Raw genomic sequence first — 19,625 nt, forward strand, 5'->3', positions numbered from 1 at the left:
TTTAAACGTGTGCCTATGTGCGCACGTGCGTACATGCGCGTGCGTGCGCGTACGCGCGGACAATGCATCTCCTCCAACGCACCTCCTCGCAATCCCCCGTCTCATCCTTTTCCCTCTCCTCCTTCTTCTCCTCTTCCTCCTCCTTTTACGCAACCATCCATCTCTTGCTGCGAGCCCAACTCGTTACACGCACTTGCGCACATATCCATTACGCATTACCGTAGCCATGTTGTGTAGGGATGTCTTAAACGAGTAAGCTACGATTTCTCATGTTACATGTTATGCGAAAAAAAATTCAAAAAAAAATAGAAGAAAAATCGAGCGGAGAAAGGAAATTTTTTGCGAAACGACAAACAATTTCTTCCGGTCAGTTGCAGGATCGTTTGAAGTTTGAGGTAAACACTGAAATACGCGCGGGTGTCTAAACAAACAAACGGGACAACGAGAGAAATGACATAAAATAAATAACAAGAACAAAAAAAAAACGCGCGAACTCTGCATACTTGACTCTATGTGCGATTAAGTCGAATTTTATTCGCCGATTGCGACGCTTTCTCACGATATATTTTCACGATTCAATTCGATTTTCCTTTTTTTCTTTTTTTTTCGCGAGAAGAACCACTGCAGTAAAGGAACGACTCTTGTTGTAAATCGTTGATATTCGAATTGCTACGATTTGATAAAAGATTCCATATACCAATTTTGAGAATGAAAGCATGAGAAGGAAAAAAATGTCCGTTTAACGCATCGTGGACAAGTAAAGTTTTTAAGTTGATAATTATGAAATAATTGCATGTCTCAAAAAATTGGATTTAACAGAATAATTAATTTCTTACATATTAATTATTAATTTCTTATACGATGATAATTTATCTTTTTGAATTTATAAATTTGTAAGGTATTGTAAGATATTTGAACTTTTTTACAATAATATGGCAACAACTGTGGCAAGTTTATCCAAATTTTGTTTGTATGTTCAGTTAATTATTTTATGCTTTGTATTGGTTGTATAAATAATTTTATGAGTGAAACTTTATAACAGTTACAAAGTATAAAGTTTACGTTAATGTGAAATATTATACATGATAAACGCAATTCTGTACCTCAATGCGTTAAAATGCGGTAATGTCGAAATGATGTCTGTTTAAAACTTGTTCCATTTTGCTCGTAATGAGAATTACGCTATTCGCAAGTAATGCTCTTTAGCAATGTATGGCGTACAGCTTGATTCGTACCACTCTTTGCATGCTAACCGCTCATTCCTTCACTTTTGCCATTTGGCAACGTGTTCCTACGGAATTTTGCGGTAGAACAGAATTTCACTTACTTCACATCCGCTTTCCAAAAGAATATCACGTGTCTTCTTGGCGCGCGACTCCTTTCAAGCGCCGTGACAGTAAGTGGCCTCGAATGGCGAGTACTTCTTGCATAATTAAATCTGATTCTCACGGAGGCGCGCCTCCGTTTATATCATACTTTACCTGGATTTAATGTCACATATCGTGCAACAAAAAATGAAAAGCGATTGAGGAAAAATAAACTGCGTTATACGATAACTCGAGAGTATAAAACATATAGGCATTTATTTAGAATACTTGTCGAGAGAAGAATTTCCACTATGTATTAATTGTGTAAACTTAAATAACCAGTTACCGATTGTTAAAAGAGACGAGCAACGTTGCGGTAGCGATGTAACTTAAAATCATGCAAACGATTCTTCAAAGTTCCGAAAAAAACAAATTCTCGCTTTAAGCGCCGAATGTAGCCGGCGTGTTTTGACTCTTCAAAACGTCACTTTGATTCGCGAGTATTTGTTGATACACAGTCGACAATAATCAAGTAACAAGTTTACATTCTATATCTACTCCATATTAATTATTAAATAAACTCAACAAAAGCAAAGATTAAAATGTTAATGAACGATCGAGCTCTATACTTGTATCTCGCTCGAATTTATTATAGCCATATCGCGATTACACACTTGCGGCATAGATTTCCTGTTCCCGCAATAATCTTTACGGAAATAAAATATCATTTCTACGTTATAGCTTGTTCTTCAGTTTTAACGCGATAATTCGAACACATGGATGAGATACGTTTAGATTCGATAATTAGATTTGATAATTCGGCAGTATTTACGTTAAGACGGAATAATATTTTATGAAGCCCTTTAAAGAGAGAAATGAATTGTGATCATCCAAGAATTAAAGCTGTCAATATTCTATAAAGTCAGTGCGATTATCGCTCTCTCTCTCATCCTGACTTTGTTGGCAAATTTCACTTTTACTCTGTTAAAATTATTCTTATCGCTGTTGTTGTTGTTGCTATTATTATTATGGTTACATAAATAAAAAAAAAGTGACTTCAGAGTTATGAGGATTAAAGTACTAACTACTAAACGCGTTTGAGGATTAAAGTACTTACTACTTCTCAGCTTGAAAGCAAGTGAACGTTATGCGATGACGTTCTAATTAAGGGAGATGTATATGAAGCCGTTGAACAACAAAAAACGCTGATTCTTTTAATTACATCTCGACATACTCTCGTATCTATAGTTATTTATCTAATTACAATTTGCAAATTAGATCGCAGAGATATGTAAAAATATCGCAATGGACTTACCAAGCGCTCTATCTTTTCTCCATGCTATGTTACGAACTGGTATCGTTATTGCTAATTGTGGTTACGTTATTATATCGATATGCGTATCCACCAGCACGTTAATTACTCGAGGTGATTAAAAGTTCGATCTCAAGCAGAATAACAAGTCACGATGAAAATTGAACACGATAGCGTTAAAATGAATCGTAAGGCATAAATGATTGAAAAGCGACCTTTAGTAATCATTTTGGAATTATTTTGACATCACATTTTAATATCATAATATGACTTGCATTCTGCTTGAGATAGTATCGGATGATGTTCTGCGAATCGATGGTGTGAACAAATCGGAGCACCTTTTCGAGTGCTCGAGAGCACCGAAGAGTCTCTCATGTGTCTTGTTATGCGAGAATGAGAGAGAGGAATAAGAGCGCTCCCTTCCATCGCCATTGTACATACATATGATATATTAATGCATATTATATTGTCATATATAGGACACGCAAGAGCGGGCAAGCGGATATATGTTATTGTTATTAACGAAATTAAGCGCGATAAGTATGTATCTCGTTGCGTTTCAAATGCCTGCGGGACAGGATCGTTAAACGACGAATATTGTCGACAGTTTTCATTTTTCTTCGAGCAACTTCCATCGCTCCCTTTACTTGACTGTCCAGGATGTAAACTATTTCCTAGGAGGTGGACTCTTTCTACTTCTCCGTTCCATTTTAAGTTCTGTGCACCGACAGCGAATTTTACCTTTAAGTCTGTCTCTCGTTTAGAAAATCGGACATGACACCTCGAGACAGTGGCGTTCATCATTCAGTCACGGTCGCCCCGCCGTGTTCAATAAATATGAATATACAGCACAAAATCGAGTCGCTGCGCGACGATCCAACTCTCTGAGGCAGCTCCAACTCTTGAGCGGTATCTCTCCGATTATTGAGGAGATATTTCCAACTTTCTGTACGCAAAGACATGTATGTATATGTAGATGTATACGCGAGAAACATCGCGGACGGCGATGATGTTGCATACGCATTTAAAACTCTTCTTATAGCGTTTATTACTTAGTAGATAAGACTAGAGCGACATAGGGAAAAAGCACGAGCGTATTATGTGTCTTACCGAGATGTAAATTTTTATAAGGTTTCAAAACGTAACGGCGGAGGTTGTAGGTCGCAGTTGTAAAATAAAATCCCCGATTCAGACGAGCGATACGACTTAACAGTTAGCCGCTGCCTCGAGTCTAGGAAGGGACAAGTATCTTTGTGACAAGAACAGATTAATATGCTACCGTCGAGCGTAAAAAGAACTGGCCATGATTGCCAGGATGATCGAGGACGAGAGAGAATGAACATGCGAGCAATCTTCCTTATAGAAAACCAATAATGTAATACTAGTCAATTTAATACTGAAAATTACTTATTTTGAATATTAAAAATATTAAAAGACAACAACTTATTGTTCAAAATAAGTAAATAGTAGCTACTTTCCAGTATTAAATTTCTGTAAGAGATCTCAGACGTGTACGCGACTGATGGATGGATATCTCTCCTGACCGCATTGTCTCTCTCTCTTTTTCTCTCTCTCTCTCTTTCTCTCGCTTTACTTTCGATCAGCAGAGTTCTCGCGAGACAGGCACAGTAGCGAAATAATGCGGGACATACGACATCGCTGGTTTGTCGATTATTATCGCAAATATAACGCATTATTCCGTACCAAGTACGGCTAGAGCTATCTCGAATAATTTATCATAGGATTAAAAGGAAGAAAAAGAATAAAAAAAAACTATAAAGAGTCAACTGTAACGCGAGTAATGGAGCACGAACGAAGAAAGGCCTGCATCGACGACCATCTGACACCCTTCACACTTGCCGACCCACACCTTCGTCCTCTCATCCCATTCCGATCTTATATTTCCTCCCTTTTCTCCCGAGCACATACCCCACCCTTATATCCTCAAGAACAAAACAAACCAACATATTGTAATCTATTGTAGATTGTTGTAGATAAATTATACGGTTTGACCGTACATTGTTACTTTTTGTCGACAATATAAAATACACAGATATATAAGTAATTACCATCGCTACGTCTTCTCGTTATTTTATTATACCTAATGTGATCAGATTTTCGGATCCAAAGCAGAACGAATTTGACAGATGGAGAGAGAATTTATAAATATAAAAATAAAACAGTGGCAATATATTTAAAAAATAATACAATAATTCTCTCTCTCTCTCTCTCTCTCTCGCGCACGCGCAAGCACGCACGCACGCACGCACGCACACATTTTGAATATTATATTTGGTAGGACATAGAAACAACCATCTTGAAAGCGAAATCTGGTCATATTAATTATACCACTCGTATGTCAGTGAAAGCATATATAATATTTGTTTTTTAAAATTTTTATTTCTTCAATATAAAATAAAAATTCGTTATATAACGCATCATAATGGATGCTGCATAGTCAATAACTTTCAGTATGAAAATCGGCATAACGATAATTAAAAAAACAATATATACAGAGCATATTTGATTAATCTCTATTTTACATACAGATTATTTTAAATTAATGAGTAATACTGGGCGTACTAGGCGATCCTACCACATCAATAATCTCCTGTTTAATTTCCGGTTCTGTTTTTGGTAGGAGTGCTGGTGGTATTGTTAGAGTCTAAAATGAGGAAGATATAAGATGAATATAACAATCGATATTACATGAAATTATCATATCCATTATATTTGAAGAATTTGCATTGACAATCACCTTTCCTGGTACTAGCGCTTCGTATTGATGCCTTAAAGATTGTAATTCATAATCGCATGTTGATAACGCACTTCTTAATTCATAATGCAAAACTATATCGCTGCGCAGTTCATTAAATTGCTGACATATTTGCTCCGTCGGTGGTGGATTTAATTCTATAACGTAAATAACAGTTTCCATTTTAATTTTGGATTTCAAAATTTTATAATATGAAGAAATTGAATTATATTCTTTTACCTAAACGCAACTCATTTAGCATTTGTTCAATGCCCTTCATTTTCTTTTGACCGAGACTACTTGGTAATTTGATTCTTTGAGAACGAAGAGTAACGCCGCTATTTTTAAAATCGGGAAATTTAATTCCAGCTGACTCTACTGCCTATAAAAATAATGTAAATGCTTTAATATAAAAGTACTATAGCATATACGAGTATAATTTCACAACATACATGAGATGTATCGGTTTTATTCGGCCTATTCCTAGATGAGCTGCTACTCTTTTTGGAAGATTTTCTTTCACTCTTCCTAGGATCTGCTTGATGATCAGCCGCTGTAATTAATTTCTGTAAATCTTGCGTCTTTCTATCTCTCTCTTTTTTTCTTTGTTCAATCTTGCGCAATTCAGCAAGTAGAGTTTGTTCTTCCTCTACTTGTTCAGGAGTACGTTCAAACAATTTTTTTAACTGTTCCTTTCTGCGCTTCTCATGTTCAGCATCAAAGATATATACTTTGTCAGTATGGGATTTTGCCTTTATCAATGCAGCACATACTTGATAGTACCTGTAAATTTATTTAAAATGATATTCCAGAAAGCATATCCAAACCAATAAATTATAAATATAAATATACATCATCCTTGCCTCTCTTTTAAGTCTTCTACGGATCTAGTAGGGAACTTGGCGCGATCCCATCTATCTCTGATGATAATAAACCTAAGATCAAATCTTCTGCATAAATCAAACAAATGATCAGTCTCCGCTCGTGTCCAGCCATTGGTCACTAAGTGTTGTACATATTCAGTATTTGTATATGTAGGGATAGGAACTTTTTTATTGAACTTTGCAAAGGGATACTCTTTTCCAGCATCAGCAACACGACGCCAGTGATGAAAAATCGCGCCGTCTGTACGTGCTGGATTGGTAAATGGTGCCCATTTCCATGGTCTGACTTTCTTCATACCAAGTTTGGCTCTCACCTGCTTGTATCCCTTCGCGGTGTCGGTTGGGAACAGAGGCGGTACGTCATTATTGTCCTTACAAAGGAGGGCAAACACTTCACGGTGCATACCTTCAGGACGTTTTGGCATTTTGTTGTAATCATATCGTTTGCGATTCTTTTTGTCACTGCCCAATATTGACTCTTTCGTCAGTTCCGTAGTCGTTGGTACCTCAATATCCAGAATATCGCGTACGTCTGCCATCGTGACAGCTACTAATATTTTTTTCGTAAAGATATTTTTTTTGGAGTAATTTCCGGTTGATGAATAATAATTGCCTTCAACCTTGAAGTTATATGACGATATGAAAGATACGAAAAAACTTCATGCGTTTTGAGGTTAAGTTTCTATTTTAAGGTTAACTTGTTTACTTATTGTCAGTAAACTACTTCACTAAGCACACATTACTTATTGATTAAAATAAAGAAATCAAAAAGGAAAGATTACTACAAAAGCTACAAATTACACTCAATTATACAAATAAAATACATTGTATACTTTAGATTTTATGTAGAAAAACACCTATGTTTATCTGCAATAAATAGATCAACTGAGATGAAGAACATGTGAGCAAAACATACACCAGCGCACCAACGTCCATTTCAGCAATATATATAGTGTTTCATCACAATCAAGTTATTTACTGCCGATAAAGTAAATGGCATATTTGTCGATTATCTATAATTGCGCTAATTTCTTCTAATTCAACAAAACTCAAAGCGCATTGCAATTTCAAAAACTTCATTTATTATAAATTATTTTATAGTAATATAAACAAATTAACATGCGACTATTATGTCATCAAACATAGTCACATTTCCAGCAAACAAGCTGACTTAGCTGACATCATTTTTACATCAGCTTGTTTGCAGAGTTCGTGTCAATTCGTAAGTACGGCTATAATTGTAATTTATTATGTTAGGTGTTTATGAATGCTTATATAACACTAAGTATATTTACATATAGATACAATGGAAACTTGCCAGAGAACCATCAGAGTGCCACCCAGGAATCTTTGTTTATCGAATGTTAAACAAGACTGACATAATATTCGGAAAGCACTCTTAATAGAAATCTAAATACACTTCTGGAGGTTGATTGTATATCTTGAAATGAAGTGAAAATTTCCAAAGTGAGGAAATTGTGTTAACCAGTATGTGTATAAATATTCTACTAAATTTTTATTTTCATAATTTTTACCTCATTTCAAGACAATCAACACTACAATCGACACTCTGAAAATATTACAAAGATGTCATTCAGATATCATATAAAGATGTTCTCATATCATGTCTCATAAACATCCTTACATCTCCTTTTTGGATGTGTATCATCTGAAGATCCAAACAATATGTATGTCTGAAAGATACATACATTATAAAGATATTTCTTGGGATATATGTCTAAAAGATATATCTAAAAGTGTCATAAAGATGTTGATTTCATTATATTGACTTTGTGAATTGTATCTGAATTGTATCATTAAATGTATATATCGTTACTTACTTAAACATTTCCACTCATATCATAATATTACCTCATTATACGATGAACTTCATAAATTTACATTATAAATATTACTTCATAAGAAAAATACTTAATATACAAATTTTTATTGAGGTTGCATGATATCAATACTTTGAGGAGCAGTAACATCTAGTAAGTTTATAGTGTTAGGCGATCGATAATTTGTGGAATGTGATGAGACAGATCTATGATCTGATTTCTTTTCTAAACTAAAAAATTTGCAGCTTACAATATACCAAAAGCTTTGTACGACGTTTTTAACCAAGCCTGCAAATTTACATAATTCAATAATTCTTTGTATTATTCTCATTAAAAAATTCATTGTTTGCAAATACTTACCACTTGTAACAAAAATACCACCTACAGTGGCACATAATTTCACTAAAAACTGAAAAACTGTATCACGTTCTTGTGTCACTTTGATCTTGAGTGCACTCATGTCATATTTGAAAAAAATTCCAGGTATTCCATGAGATCCTTTATGATGATCAATTGGCCTCTGATGATCTTTGACACTATATTGGTATGTCTTAGATGTTGTTAATAACGTCCTAATATCTGTAGGGACAACTTCAACAAAATATTGATAAAGCATCATATCTGAAAGAAAAATTATCTATTAAATTTAAAATATCATGGCTTGTTTCTAACATCTTACAAGACTAAAACAAACTTACTATTATCTGCGATCTTCTCATCACCTTCAAGAGGATGCACAATTCCTGGACTAGGTCCACCAAAAGAAAATTTATTGATTCTGTGAGTAAAATTATAATCTCGATCCGTCATAAATGCAGAAATATGTATATGACCATGTGGCACAGACAATGATTTTCCTGCAGTTATATGAAAATTACCTGCTACTTTATTAATATTCAGACTACCATGAACACGGCAGGCATTTGGTGCATAATCTGGTACATATGATCTAAATGGTATAAATGATTGTGTTCATAAATTGTAATACATCTACAATTTTCAACAAAGATCATAGAATCACAAATAATTAAGTTAATTCGCACATACCGCTTTGGCATTTCACTGTACAGAGTAACCTGATTGGATTTCCAAAGCAATTCATGAATAGCATGATATTCTTCTCTTAAATAAGAATTCATATGCTTCAAAGCTTCAAAATGTGTTCTTTGTTCTTGCGTTAATTCCCACCATGTATCCTCTTCAGTCAAAGAATCAAAATCTATCATATGTTGATTTGTAGAATCTAAAACATCAGCACCAATACGACCACAAGGCATTGCTACTGTTACATCAATATTGATTTGGAGTTTTGCATCAATGTCAGTATCTGGCTCAAATGTGAATTGTAATCTACTATCAAGATAATAACTTGTTTCAGCTATTACCAAATACATGATAGTAAGAACTGTAAAAATGGAAACTGAAACAGAACCAGATTAAGTCGATCAAAATGAGCAAAGAGCATAGTTAAGAACATATAAATATATATAAATTAAAATATATATAAATATATATAAATATATATAAATTAAACAACATATAAATATTAAACAATACATAAATATGTATATCATCCTCAACACAAGAAATTTAGTAATAATTATTAACTCACATGTTCCTCCAACTGCAGTTTTGTCAACATATACCTCAGGAACTTTTGGGAACGCATCCAGTTCCTTAACGGTCTTAACATTAACGTGTCGTCGCCTCAACATTTTTACAACTTACTTGCAAATATCCACAAACTATTTAATATTACAACTAACCTATAAATAAATATTTACTACGCTTAGAAAATAATCCAGACCTATGTACAAGTTCGATGTTTACCTTTAGTACTGTATTTATCACCATATTCACTACTCTCTAAATTTTAGTTAAATAAAAGGAGGCAATATTTTGTACATTTCTTGACACGTGGGTACTATCGTATGTACCGTATATAATTTTAACATGTCTACACGAGAAATATGACATCCGAGACTAGCCAATATATGCTAAAGTCACTACAAAAATATTAAGCGGCGATTTTGCATATAGAAAGATGGCGCCACAATATACTTATATCGTGACTTCAATCATTCTGCTAATGTACATATATTAAATATTTTAAATATTTTACGGCATTTTGGAAATTCGAACAGAGAATATTATGAAACCTATGCGTTTGAACTATCTAAATATTCAACTAAATAATTGTCAATATTTATATTTTTTCCAAAGCGCCGGTTAGACGAAAATGTCAATTTGCCATTTATAAATTTCAATATTTTTTTTAAACTAATTCTCAGTTAATATCAAATTCAATTTTTGATCACAAAAATTCATAAAGGATACCATAAAGATCCACAAAAATTAAACATCGTATAAGAACATGAATTGTCAATGTTTTTTTTTCAACGTAAAGAAATTGGTAATCCTAACTTATTTTTATAATAGGCCCTAATTAGTGTTATATGAACTTTGGTTCTAACAAGTTTATAAATCATATATGATTGTAATAATTTCAAAACTTCATTTCTTACGTAACATAAATATTTTTAAATTAAAGAATACAAACTATAAAAACAAACACGTAAATTTATATTTAAGAATATTCGAACCAAGAGAACATCAAACGTATAAATAAAATTTGTGGCCCTGATAAGGGCCGTTGATCTTGAGAGGAATGATTCACTTGGAACTAGTGTACTTGGTGACAGCCTTGGTGCCTTCACTCACGGCGTGCTTCGCCAATTCTCCGGGCAGCAGCAGCCTTACGGCAGTTTGAATCTCTCGAGAGGTGATCGTCGAGCGTTTGTTGTAATGAGCCAAACGCGATGCTTCAGCAGCGATACGCTCAAAAACATCATTGACAAAGCTATTCATTATGCTCATAGCTTTGCTAGAGATTCCAGTGTCTGGATGGACTTGCTTCAGTACTTTATAGATGTAAATAGCATAGCTCTCCTTCCTCTTCCTCTTTTTCTTCTTATCGGTTTTGCTGATATTCTTCTGAGCTTTTCCAGCCTTCTTCACCGCTTTGCCGCTCGCTTTCGGTGGCATGATTCAAGTCTTTTCACAGCGCCGTACAAGCAATCGCTGAGACGGAACTTCGAAAAGTGACGGCGACGGGCACCGTGTGTTCTATATATACAGTAAAGCGACAGTGGTAGCGCACCAATCGCATGACGCGACCCAACTAGTCGTCACGCGCTCGTATCCGATTGGACGCGCGTAACCATAGCAATACAGTATAAATACTCGTCGAGAACCAGCTAAAGCAACACTCCGAGTGGAAACGTCGTACGATTCGTGACACCTTGATCTCTCGTTCTTCACCAACTGCAACCATGTCAGGCCGTGGCAAAGGTGGAAAAGCTAAGGGAAAGGCGAAGTCTCGCTCTAATCGTGCTGGACTTCAGTTCCCTGTTGGTCGTATTCACAGACTTTTGCGAAAAGGAAATTATGCTGAGCGCGTCGGCGCTGGTGCTCCGGTCTATCTAGCTGCAGTGATGGAATACCTTGCTGCTGAAGTATTGGAATTGGCGGGAAATGCCGCTCGCGACAACAAGAAGACCAGAATCATTCCTAGACATCTCCAACTAGCCATTCGCAATGACGAGGAATTGAATAAGTTGCTCTCTGGTGTTACCATCGCTCAGGGTGGTGTACTGCCGAATATTCAAGCAGTCTTACTGCCAAAGAAAACTGAGAAAAAAGCTTAACTACAGTAATTACAAACGGCCCTTTTTAGGGCCATCAATTTCTTCATATACGACGAATATCTCATTTGCAATTCTATAATCTATTACCTTTATTTAATTTTTACAATTTAATACTTTTATCTTTAATTAGTTAATATAAATTTTTATTAAAAATATGTATTATCTTTTAATGATTTAATTTCTTACATTAATGTTATATAAAATTAATTTAATTACTGATTAATTTAAAATATCGAATATATTCAAATATAATCCAAATTATATACACGTCACATGTAGGCTTACCGCTATCACTATTTTCGCTTTACTCATTACCTATTTTAAAGAAAGCTCACTTTTGCTTATTTTTTCAATAAAACACTTCATTTTTTTCTGATAAAATTGTATTATTTCTGTGTTTGCTATAATTTCTGTCTAACAAGTTGCACATTTTTTTAAATTTTTGCTGCGTTTTTATTCCTTTTCTGTGAATAGATTTGAATAATTTGAATCTGCCATATATGTGGTGGCAGGATTTTTTTACCTCATTATTAGTTAAGAAAGATTTTCATTTAAGCATTTCATTATAATTTACAATTACTCCAATTCATTAAATTAATTTATTGAGCACTAGTCATGAAAAGTATTGTCATGTTGTCATATGTACTTGTGCCATGGTAATAACTTTGTATGAAAATGTGATATTGTACAAATGCAAAAACTCATATACCAAATAATATTGGATTGGAGAAAAAATTCTTTATTCAGTTCAAAATTATATACAAAATATATTACGAAATTTTGACTAGCTGACGTGAAAATTTAATTTTTTTTTAAATTCATTTTAAAAATGTTTCTACTTTTGTTATCACGTGGATTATAAAAGAGCATTCTGATTTTGATTGCTCATAACTCCGTTAAAAATCATGGTATCGTAATTAATAAAATAGACTTAAAGCTGAAACTTTGCTCCATAATATAATATCATGTTTTAAATATCACGCTTTTTTAAATGTAAAATATATGGAAATTTGAGTTATAAAAATGTTACTATTATTATGATCATTGCGCAATAATTATAAGGACATTAATATCATATTTTTAGCTCAAATTTATATGTATGTTCTATTTTTTTTATAATAGCAATTATACCATTCAATAGAGCAACGTTTCAGCTTTAAGAATTTGTTTTTTCTAATTGCAACATTGATATGATGATTTTTAATGTAGCAAAGTGAGAATTCCTTTTTATTTAACTTGCGAATAACGCAAGAACAAAAAATCGTAAAAACATTTTTAAAAAACGATTTTGTAAGAAAAACTCCAAACTTTCACAATATAGATAGTTGAAAATTTACGTAATTTTGTTTTTTTTTTTCGACACGTGATAGACTTTCAAAGTGAGAAGAAACATTTCCCTTTTTTTTAGCTCGTAGTTTTCTAAATATAAAAATTACAAAAATCATCAGTCACCATTCAAAAGTAGAGATTTCATACTTTAAAATCTTTTCTTTTTTTTTAATTTAAATTTTGTTCGTTTTTAACGAAGATATTATATATATCATTTTTGAGCTAACAAAATACCGCAGAACTTTTCCTCCAAGCCAATATTAAGGGAAAATTATGCTATAAAATTTTAAATATGTCTAATTTTATTGGTTTTATATATATATATATATATATATATATATACACATATAATCGTTTTTTAAATTAAAAAATGTCTTTAGATTTAATGGAATTTTAAATAATGAAGATATCACTGTCAGAATAATATGTTCAAAATAAAGTGCTAATCCTTAGATACTATTCTATACAATTTTAATCAAGTCTAAAACAAATTAGCTTGTTGCTCAGTGTTTAAAAAATCCACTTTTCTCTCACCATTTCGAATACAAAACTCATTATTCTCACTTTTTTGGGAGCACTGAGCCTGCACATTTTATAATTTCAAAAGTGATCTACATCATAAAAACAAACTATTTTAGTATTAAAACATTTTATTTATAGACGTAGATTTATATACACTACATAAAATTATCAATCCTTTGATAAATATCAAATGTGTAATACTGGTTGGAGATATTTAATGACTACAAAAAATATATTTACTATCATTAATATATTTCAAAAAGAAAATCATATAAACAGACAATTGGGAATTGGCGCTTTTGGGAATAGACGGTGCGCAGTTTTTGTTTCTTTAAATTATTTATATATTCATTACTTGTATACATGTTTCAGCTAATCTTTTAGCCTTCCTCAGCAAAATTACAATATATGTTACAACACGTTAGTTATCCATGAATCATATAAAAGTCATTATATGTTAAAGTAACAGTTGATATCATTGTGTGGCAGTAACATTCCTCCATTTCAGAATAAAAATTCCCAGTTTAAAAGCTGGATGATGTGTGATTGAAAATCTAATTAATTATAAATAATAATTAAGCTAAAAACATTTTTATGTCAAGAAAGACTTACTCCACAATAATGAAACTGACGATTATATTGGTCAATTATTACAATAATAAAATAAATAGTAATAATAGAATAAGTTATAATATAGAATAGAATAGAATAGAATTTATTACACTTCAGCGTATTTACAAGAAGGAGACTTGGTTTACATAAAATTCTTAACTCATTCATACATCCATACCTCGTCCGCAAGCTATCGCACATATATTATTATAAAAATTTTTTAATTTTGCTTATCCCTTTACTTCCCTTCATTTCTCTACTTTTCTAGTTAAACTCTCTATCTTCGCTTCTTTACTTACATTATTTCATTTTATTTCTTTTCGCTTTATCCGCTTTTTTCTCATAGTTATATCTAATGTATTTTCGTTCAATACCCGTATACATACGTTTTCTCTACATCACAGACTTATCACAGACTCATCGTGAATAAATTAATAGTTAAAGATATAAAATTCTCAGCGTAATCAATAATAAAATTGTATTAAAGTTGAATAAAAATGTTAATATAATTCAACAAATTGTCAAATGTGTCACTGATTAACAAGAAACGACAAAGATCAGTGTAAGTCAGAGCAGTATCGATATTCAATTTTGAGGGATTGATTGAATCGAGATACTGGTTTTTCAGCTATCTGTCTCAGCCCGCTAGCCTGAGGATATACTGACTGTATCTCTGCTGAACCGTCTTTTTAGAGAATATAGTGGAGGCCTTACAACCTTTCAACATTGGATCTCCCTCTAATTTAGAGGGGAATCGGATGAAGCTGCCTTAAATGAGATTAGAAGATAACCTTGACGATGAATGCGTATCCACATCTGACAAAGTTTTAAAGATACACAAGACTACACCTGGGATTAGCCAAGGTACGATACCATTAAGAAAGATTTCAATGTTTAGTCAACACTGTAAAGTTGCATGCTCCTTCGCATGATCATCTGACGATTTGCACGTAAATAGAGATAATTTTAATCTGTCTTCTACTAATACTAATAATGCTTCTCGGAAATCACCTCCAATATATTTAGCTTCCAAGATAAATGATTTTATCAGTTTTTCAAATCAGATTAAAGACAATGTAGATGATAAATTTTACATCAAATATCTAGGAAATCAAATTAAAATACAATTTTATAAAACATGTGATTTCTTAGAGTTTAAGAAAATGGCTATTTCAAATAAATTTTTATTTCATACATATTTTCTGCTGGACGACAAAACAATAACAGCAACAGGACTTCCTAATTTATCTAATTTAGATATCAAGCTATTACAAGAACTTGAAATAAATGTAATCACTTTACATAAATGTAAATAACTGTACATATTTAAACTCTGCCGATAGCTTGTATGCTACATTAAAAATCAATCTAAGCGCTAAATATTCATTGGCACAACGAAAGGAAAATCAAATTTTTATTTCATTCACGAATCTATTGGGAAAAATTTATTAATAACAGAATTACTTTACAATATTACCGATGTCAGGCCTTCGGACATATATCTTCAAATTATTTTAAAAAACCGAGATGTGTGAAATACGGACTCTCATATCTGAGTATAAAAAAATAGAGCCAGCCAAATGTTGTAACTGTGTGGGAGATGATCCGGCGAGTTTCTTACAATACCCTTCATATTTAAAATTTATAGACAAGAAAAAAGCTATTGGAGATTTATCAGCACATAAAAGAACTACACATAGGTGTGATGTCATTGATCAGCCTAAGAAAACTAGTGACATTTGCCGGCAAAATCCGGAGTTGAGTTCTACTACCCATTTTCCGCTTTTACGGGTAGTTATAGAGCCTAATATAAATTCTGAACATGAGCATCGTTCATATGCTGAAATAATAAGCGAAACTCTAGTTACTAGTCTACTTTTAATAATAATAAGGATAACTTGATGAATAATTTTAAAGATCTTAATAGTTTAGCTACTGAATTTAGAAGACTAAAGAGCTTTATAAACATTCTGAGAATGCTTGCAGCTGTACGTATATTGAATGGCAGATTAGCCAAATGTGTAAACGGTATCAAGCGTCTTCAGGCGTTCATGGAGATGGCGGAACAATTAGTATAATGCTTAGAATAGATAAATTACATATATGTTTTAAATGCTACCAATACATTAACAATAAATACATGGAATTCAATTATTTCCTTGAAAAATGCGAAGATATTGCCTTGGTAACGGAAATTTGGAAACTTGGCTGGTATCATCAATTCGTATAAACTTTGCTGGATATAATTATTAGAGAGGAGTGCCAAGGGTAGAGTTGCGATAATCATTCGAGATAATCTAAGGTTTAATTTGTTACCTGCTATCAGTATTCAGGATTGTGAAATTATTGTTATTAAGATTTTGTCTAGATCTCGCTTTGAGGGTTATATATATTCCTCCTAAAGCAAATTTTAATTTTAATTCACTCGATGAGGTTTTCTTTAAGCATTCCAGGGTGATGATCGAGAGGGAGTTCAATACACTGCACCGCTCGTAAAACAATTTCTATAATAACCATAGAGGAATAAACATGCTTCACTACATAAATATAAATCATTTATCCACTATACATAATAATTTTTACATATAATGCCAAATAAAAAGGCCTACAAACATAGATCTATTTATGATAAAAAAATCTTCCATATAATTACAATTGTTTCACGGTGCATGAGCTTTCCTCCAATCATCTTTCAATTATGTTGGACATGGAGATAACGAAGATTCATTTGCTCCAAAATAATTTCCTTAGATGAAAAAAGTTCTATCAAAGGACCGACAAATGGTCCATAATGTATGACTTCTCTTCTGTAACAATTCTTGTATAGAAAGACTTCAGTCCTTCTTGAAGAGAGTTTACAAGCAGTCCATTATTTTTAAAACTTGTAATAAAACTTGTAATAAAAAATTTTTAAATGCCGAATCGGAGAATATTATCAAGTTAAATATATTGATTCGACTTAGAAATCATTTTAAAAGAAAATATCAGTGTACATTGATCGTTATAAATTTTTTCGTAATTTGTTTAATAAACTTATTAATGATCATTTGCGGGTTTTACGAGATAAGAGTTGGGCAAAAATACTGAGTAGACTACAAACCAGAGATAACTTGCTCTGGTCGACTCTAAAATCTTTTAAAAAAAAACGAGTTCCAATACCTCCATTTACCTTAAACGATGACTCGTATCTCCACGAAGCCGATCATAAGGCACAAGCCTTGGCAGATATATTAAGTGTGAGAAAAAGTCCAAGGTGTTTTTCCCGTTACATCTAATGAGAAAAACGCCACGAACTTTTTCCCACACCTAATATTTCACGCTGTTTATCAATAAGCTTCTACTTTGATTTCCCTTCACAATAATAAAGTTATTGAATTTATACAATATTTAGATGCAGTTACTCCTGAATAGATTATAATTTCCTATCTCCGAAATTAATTGGTAATATTATTTGATTTTTCCAGCAATAAGGTGCCGGGTCCTGATAAAATCACAATTTTAATGCTTAAAAGAAGTTCATTCAAAATTATTATTCAAATATACTATTGTATATTATTCGTTTCTCAATTTCTTTTTATTATTTTCCAATTTCTTGGTGTTGTGCCGAAGTCTTAGCGTTTCTGAAATCTGGCAAAAATTTCATCCGCAAGCTATAGGCCTATAAATCTACTTAGCATGTTGAGCAAAGTTTATGAAAAGGTTTTACATAATCGTATCAATACCTTACTATAAAATAATAATATTGTAATTAATGAACAATTCAGATTTAGACCCAAGCATTCCATCCAAGCTCAGTTGTTACGTGTGTCTGAGTATTTCAGCATATAGATGAACTTGAATCGCAGCTCCGCCATGGTTTTGCTTGATTTGCAAAAAGAAATTTGATTCGTGTGACAGGCTATATATATAAATTACATGTTATGCATTTTCTAAAATACTTAAATTACCAATTCCAAAATATTAAATTAAAATAATTAGATGTTATTTAACTCAAGAATCTTCTAAACTTGTAAACTTTGATGGCGGACATTCCACGCAACATCCAGTGAATGCTGGAGTTCCTCAGGACAAGACAATCACCCTTAAGAGACTGCCAAATCTTCCAAATCTTGAGACCAGAATTACGAAAGAATTAAAATCATTAGATATCAATATTAACAATTGCATGTATCTAAATACTGCGGAAAGCATATATGTCACTCTCAAATTAACTTGGGCGCTAAGTACACTATGGCACAGCTGAGAAAGCTTAAGTATCTTTTCCATTCACATATATTAGGAGAAATATATCAATAATAAAACTATACTGCAATATTATCAATGTCAAGCCTTCGGATACGTCTTCTTTCTGTTTTAAGCGACCTCGCTGCGTAAAATGCCGACTTTTCCATCTGAGTGTAAGAAGAAGTCGAACGAACTAGCTAAATGTTGCAATTATTCAGGAGAATATCTAATTAGTTTTTCCTAATGTTCTTCATATCTGCGCATTGAAAAGAAGAAAAACTATTCCAATCTCTTGGATGTTAAAAAGGTGCTGCCGAGGAGAGGCAACTGATCATTCACCAAGAATCTCGCAGAAATTTTCACAGCAAATATCGGAATTAAACTCTACAACGCATTTTTCGTCTATGAACGGCATGCCAAGTGGGTCCATGACGAATTCAGAAAATAAGCATGGTTTTTGCACATACGCTGTGTGCGTATGTTGTGAGCTGTTTGCGGAGTTCCGATAGTAGACATAATGATCAAGATTCAACTCCTCAAAACCATGTTAATGACTTGCATGATTTCGCAGCGGAGTTCCATAGACTGAGAAGCCTTATAAATATACAGTCGAATATACAGTCTCTGATAATTTATTTGTTACCACAAGTTCACTACATCCTGATAAGGCTTATTAAAGTTATAAATCATAGAATCTGGAAATTATGTGAATAACCAAAGAGGACTAATTGATTAAATTTTAATAGATAATTTTCCAAGAATATAATACGATAATATATCTTCTCTTTGAAGATTTTACTTAGAAAAGATAACTTGTTGTTAATATTATCATTTGAATTATTCGTACTAGTTATAACGCGAGACGTCAAATTCTTTATATTGTGTTGCGATAATGTATTATATGCGTAATTCTGAATTTATAATTTTGTAATACTGAAGATGATCTAATTTAAAATCGAAACATTTATTTTTCTAATTATACATATATGATTAAAATACAAAATATTAACAAAATATTAAATATCTTACGTTGTGTATGCCGTTAAGAGAGCTTTCTCTTATAGATATTCCTTATAGATATAATAGTAGCCTTGCCTAGTTCTAATAATAAACTGGCTAGTTGTAGAACCGG

General features: G+C 32.6%; 4 protein-coding genes across 7 annotated transcripts; 1 reads left to right on the forward strand and 3 right to left on the reverse strand.

Annotated features, from left to right (window-relative positions):
* Positions 1 to 5,179: 5,179 nt before the first annotated feature.
* On the reverse strand, positions 5,180 to 7,828 carry LOC108684056 (DNA methyltransferase 1-associated protein 1). 4 transcript variants are annotated; one of them, XM_018188082.1, is made up of 7 exons: positions 7,794 to 7,828; positions 7,554 to 7,699; positions 6,238 to 6,878; positions 5,827 to 6,157; positions 5,615 to 5,756; positions 5,378 to 5,532; positions 5,180 to 5,284 (listed from the first exon to the last, which is right to left on the reverse strand). In XM_018188082.1, the coding sequence occupies exons 3-7, from the start codon at positions 6,795 to 6,797 to the stop codon at positions 5,180 to 5,182; spliced, it is 1,293 nt and encodes a 430-aa protein (XP_018043571.1). In that variant the 5' UTR covers positions 6,798 to 6,878; positions 7,554 to 7,699; positions 7,794 to 7,828. The 4 variants fall into 4 exon arrangements, with proteins under 4 accessions (XP_018043571.1, XP_018043572.1, XP_018043573.1 ...); XM_018188083.1 differs by lacking the exon at positions 7,794 to 7,828 and having other exon boundaries at positions 7,554 to 7,711; XM_018188084.1 differs by lacking the exons at positions 7,554 to 7,699; positions 7,794 to 7,828 and adding an exon at positions 7,092 to 7,170.
* Positions 7,829 to 8,205: 377 nt separating this feature from the next.
* LOC108695132 (endoplasmic reticulum-Golgi intermediate compartment protein 2) lies at positions 8,206 to 10,066 on the reverse strand. The gene is made up of 6 exons (XM_018204892.1): positions 9,930 to 10,066; positions 9,712 to 9,865; positions 9,147 to 9,519; positions 8,798 to 9,048; positions 8,460 to 8,720; positions 8,206 to 8,387 (listed from the first exon to the last, which is right to left on the reverse strand). Exons 2-6 carry the CDS (start codon positions 9,812 to 9,814, stop codon positions 8,206 to 8,208), a joined length of 1,170 nt encoding a protein of 389 aa, XP_018060381.1. The 5' UTR covers positions 9,815 to 9,865; positions 9,930 to 10,066.
* A 706-nt stretch (positions 10,067 to 10,772) lies between these two features.
* On the reverse strand, positions 10,773 to 11,177 carry LOC108695148 (histone H2B-like). The gene has a single exon (XM_018204908.1). It carries the CDS (start codon positions 11,142 to 11,144, stop codon positions 10,773 to 10,775), a length of 372 nt encoding a protein of 123 aa, XP_018060397.1. The 5' UTR covers positions 11,145 to 11,177.
* Positions 11,178 to 11,431: 254 nt separating this feature from the next.
* On the forward strand, positions 11,432 to 11,806 carry LOC108695039 (histone H2A-like). The gene has a single exon (XM_018204767.1). It carries the CDS (start codon positions 11,432 to 11,434, stop codon positions 11,804 to 11,806), a length of 375 nt encoding a protein of 124 aa, XP_018060256.1.
* Positions 11,807 to 19,625: the final 7,819 nt, after the last annotated feature.

This window comes from Atta colombica, unplaced genomic scaffold (genome assembly GCF_001594045.1).
Source record: "Atta colombica isolate Treedump-2 unplaced genomic scaffold, Acol1.0 scaffold126, whole genome shotgun sequence".
Taxonomy (NCBI): domain Eukaryota; kingdom Metazoa; phylum Arthropoda; class Insecta; order Hymenoptera; family Formicidae; genus Atta; species Atta colombica.